The sequence below is a fragment of the Saprolegnia parasitica genome (genome assembly GCF_000151545.1).
Source record: "Saprolegnia parasitica CBS 223.65 unplaced genomic scaffold supercont2.1323, whole genome shotgun sequence".
Taxonomy (NCBI): Eukaryota; Oomycota; class Saprolegniomycetes; order Saprolegniales; family Saprolegniaceae; genus Saprolegnia; species Saprolegnia parasitica.
Genome location: NW_012157717.1, coordinates 1 through 2,136, shown reverse-complemented (window position 1 = coordinate 2,136; position 2,136 = coordinate 1). Strand labels below are relative to the sequence as shown.

The window sequence follows — 2,136 nt, the reverse complement described above, 5'->3', positions numbered from 1 at the left end:
ATATCTATCTATCTATCTATCTATCTATCTATCTATCTATCTATCTATCTATCTATCTATCTATCTATCTATCTATCTATCTATCTATCTATCTATCTATCTATCTATCTATCTATCTATCTACCTCACACTGTCATCACTGCCGAATATCGCACTTATGAATCGTGCCATGAGCATTATATCGAATGAGACTTGGCTTTGCTTCGCCTAGACTAGCGCTCTCTAGGAAAATGCCATGGATGTGCTTGGATGGGCTCGTGCTGTATGCGATCGCCAGCATTAGATGCGTCCAAGCGGCAGCGCAGACTGAAGTCGGGCGCGCGTCGATGGATCGAGGGCGTGGGACACGACGGGCACTGGGAGTGTCATATACCGCCATGTTTTGATGTCGAAAATGTACAAGTTGTCGTTGTACGCGATCGAGAGCACGCCGGCCATGAGCGCTGACGCTTTGTCGAGGAAGTACTCGCCTTCGATCGCCCAGTCGGTCCAATCAAACAAGTAGAGACTCTGCGCGTTGAGCAAGAGCGAGTGTACTTGTACGGGTGGTAGCTGAGGAAACCGAAGCCGGTCGAGAGCATACGTGAGCAGGATGCACGCCAACGCCATGGCGACCAAGGCGATGCTGCCGCGTGTAGAGCCGATGGAAATCATCGCACTCGAGCAGAAAATCCCCGCGTCCATGTCCACGAAGGAGCAGTCCCGATGCAGCTGAGCACGAGCTGCGACGGGCGACACAAACGACCAGAGAGTCGCGACAAACCACGTTAAAAAGGCACTCTTGGGCGCGTACGTAGCCGTGTACTGCTGCGTCATGACGCTGAAGAGGTCGTTGAGGGCGTAGACGAGCCACGAGACCTCGGAGGCCGCCAGGATCGTCTTGTACCACGTCAGTGATGTCGACGTCATCACGGTGGCGGCACCGACTTGCGTTAAGAGCAGCGGCGCCGTATTGAGGATCCAGATGGCCGTCAAACTACGTAGCAGAAGCACGAGGCGACCTGCCCACACGTGGCCCACGATTCGGCTAAGCTCAAAGAGATTGAATGCTTCAATGCGGCCACGCAGGCTGAGACTGTAGATGGTCACCAGCCCCGCCACCGCAATGAGCAATCCCGTGACGTAGAGAATGCACCCTTGACAAAACGACGCAAAGCTCACGGGCACCTCGCCAGGATCGGGGCTTATCTTTAGTGGCGGCGTCCGCTGGGAGAGTGACGTGATCGTACCGGCGTCACCCGTGAATATGACGGCTTCGCGCGCACCGGTCGCCCACTCGTACAAAAAGCACCAGCCGTAAAAGCCCCAGAGACGCTCCGACGGCGTCAGTAGCGGCACACGGTACAGTTGGACATGGGGCGTGTCATTGGTCGCGTAAAAGTACTGCGTCGTCTCGAGATTGAGTTGAAGGATGCTCTGAACCACCGACGACACAAGGTCACGGGGGGTCACAATCGGGTATTGTTCTAGCCAGCCGACAACATCTCGAAACTGGGCTGCACATGCTACGCCAGAGCACTTGTCGAGGTCGCAAATACCCTGGTAGTCTTCTGGCTCAATAGCCGTTGTGGCGAGAAAGGCTGCGAAAGCGAAGATCTGCTCCTTCGTGCTTAGCTGCATGAGTTCGAAAAAGTTGGCGTTGCAGACGCTGAACGCCCCAAAGCCGCTGTAGAGCCCAATCGCAGGCTCGGGCGGCAAGTCGTCACCGCACATGAGGTTGCCGCCCAAGAGCATGATAGCAGGGTCGGATAAGAGGAATGGAGGTACTTCGCAGACACTGGGCTTGGAAGGAATCGAAAGAAACTCGGCTTGCGCCAACTCGTTCGAGACGAGCTGCATGGTGACGGCACTTAAGATATCGTTAAGGAGGTCCAAGAGTAGTCTTGGTGGTGCGAGGAGATGAGTGTCGATGGCCCCAAAGGGTCCCAGTGCGGACGCGAGTTGCACCAAGCCAGGCAGCAACGGCATTGGCAGCGTCAGGTTTTGGGCCAAGAGCGATGCGCTTGACGTGTTTGAAAAGGCAAACTGGGGGCTTGCGGACAGTAAGCTTTTGCCACCGATGTGCGTAGCGTTGGTGCTAATGGCCCAGAGATCGCTGGCCAATGCCCAGTACATGCGATGAGATGTCTGCATCCA

General features: G+C 55.2%; 1 protein-coding gene across 1 annotated transcript; it reads right to left on the bottom strand.

Annotated features, from left to right (window-relative positions):
- Positions 1-173: 173 nt before the first annotated feature.
- On the bottom strand, positions 174-2,115 carry SPRG_18601 (hypothetical protein; the record flags this gene model as incomplete). The annotated part of the gene is made up of 1 exon (XM_012358040.1): positions 174-2,115. One exon carries the CDS (start codon positions 2,113-2,115, stop codon positions 280-282), a length of 1,836 nt encoding a protein of 611 aa, XP_012213430.1. The 3' UTR covers positions 174-279.
- Between the last annotated feature and the right edge of the window lie 21 nt (positions 2,116-2,136).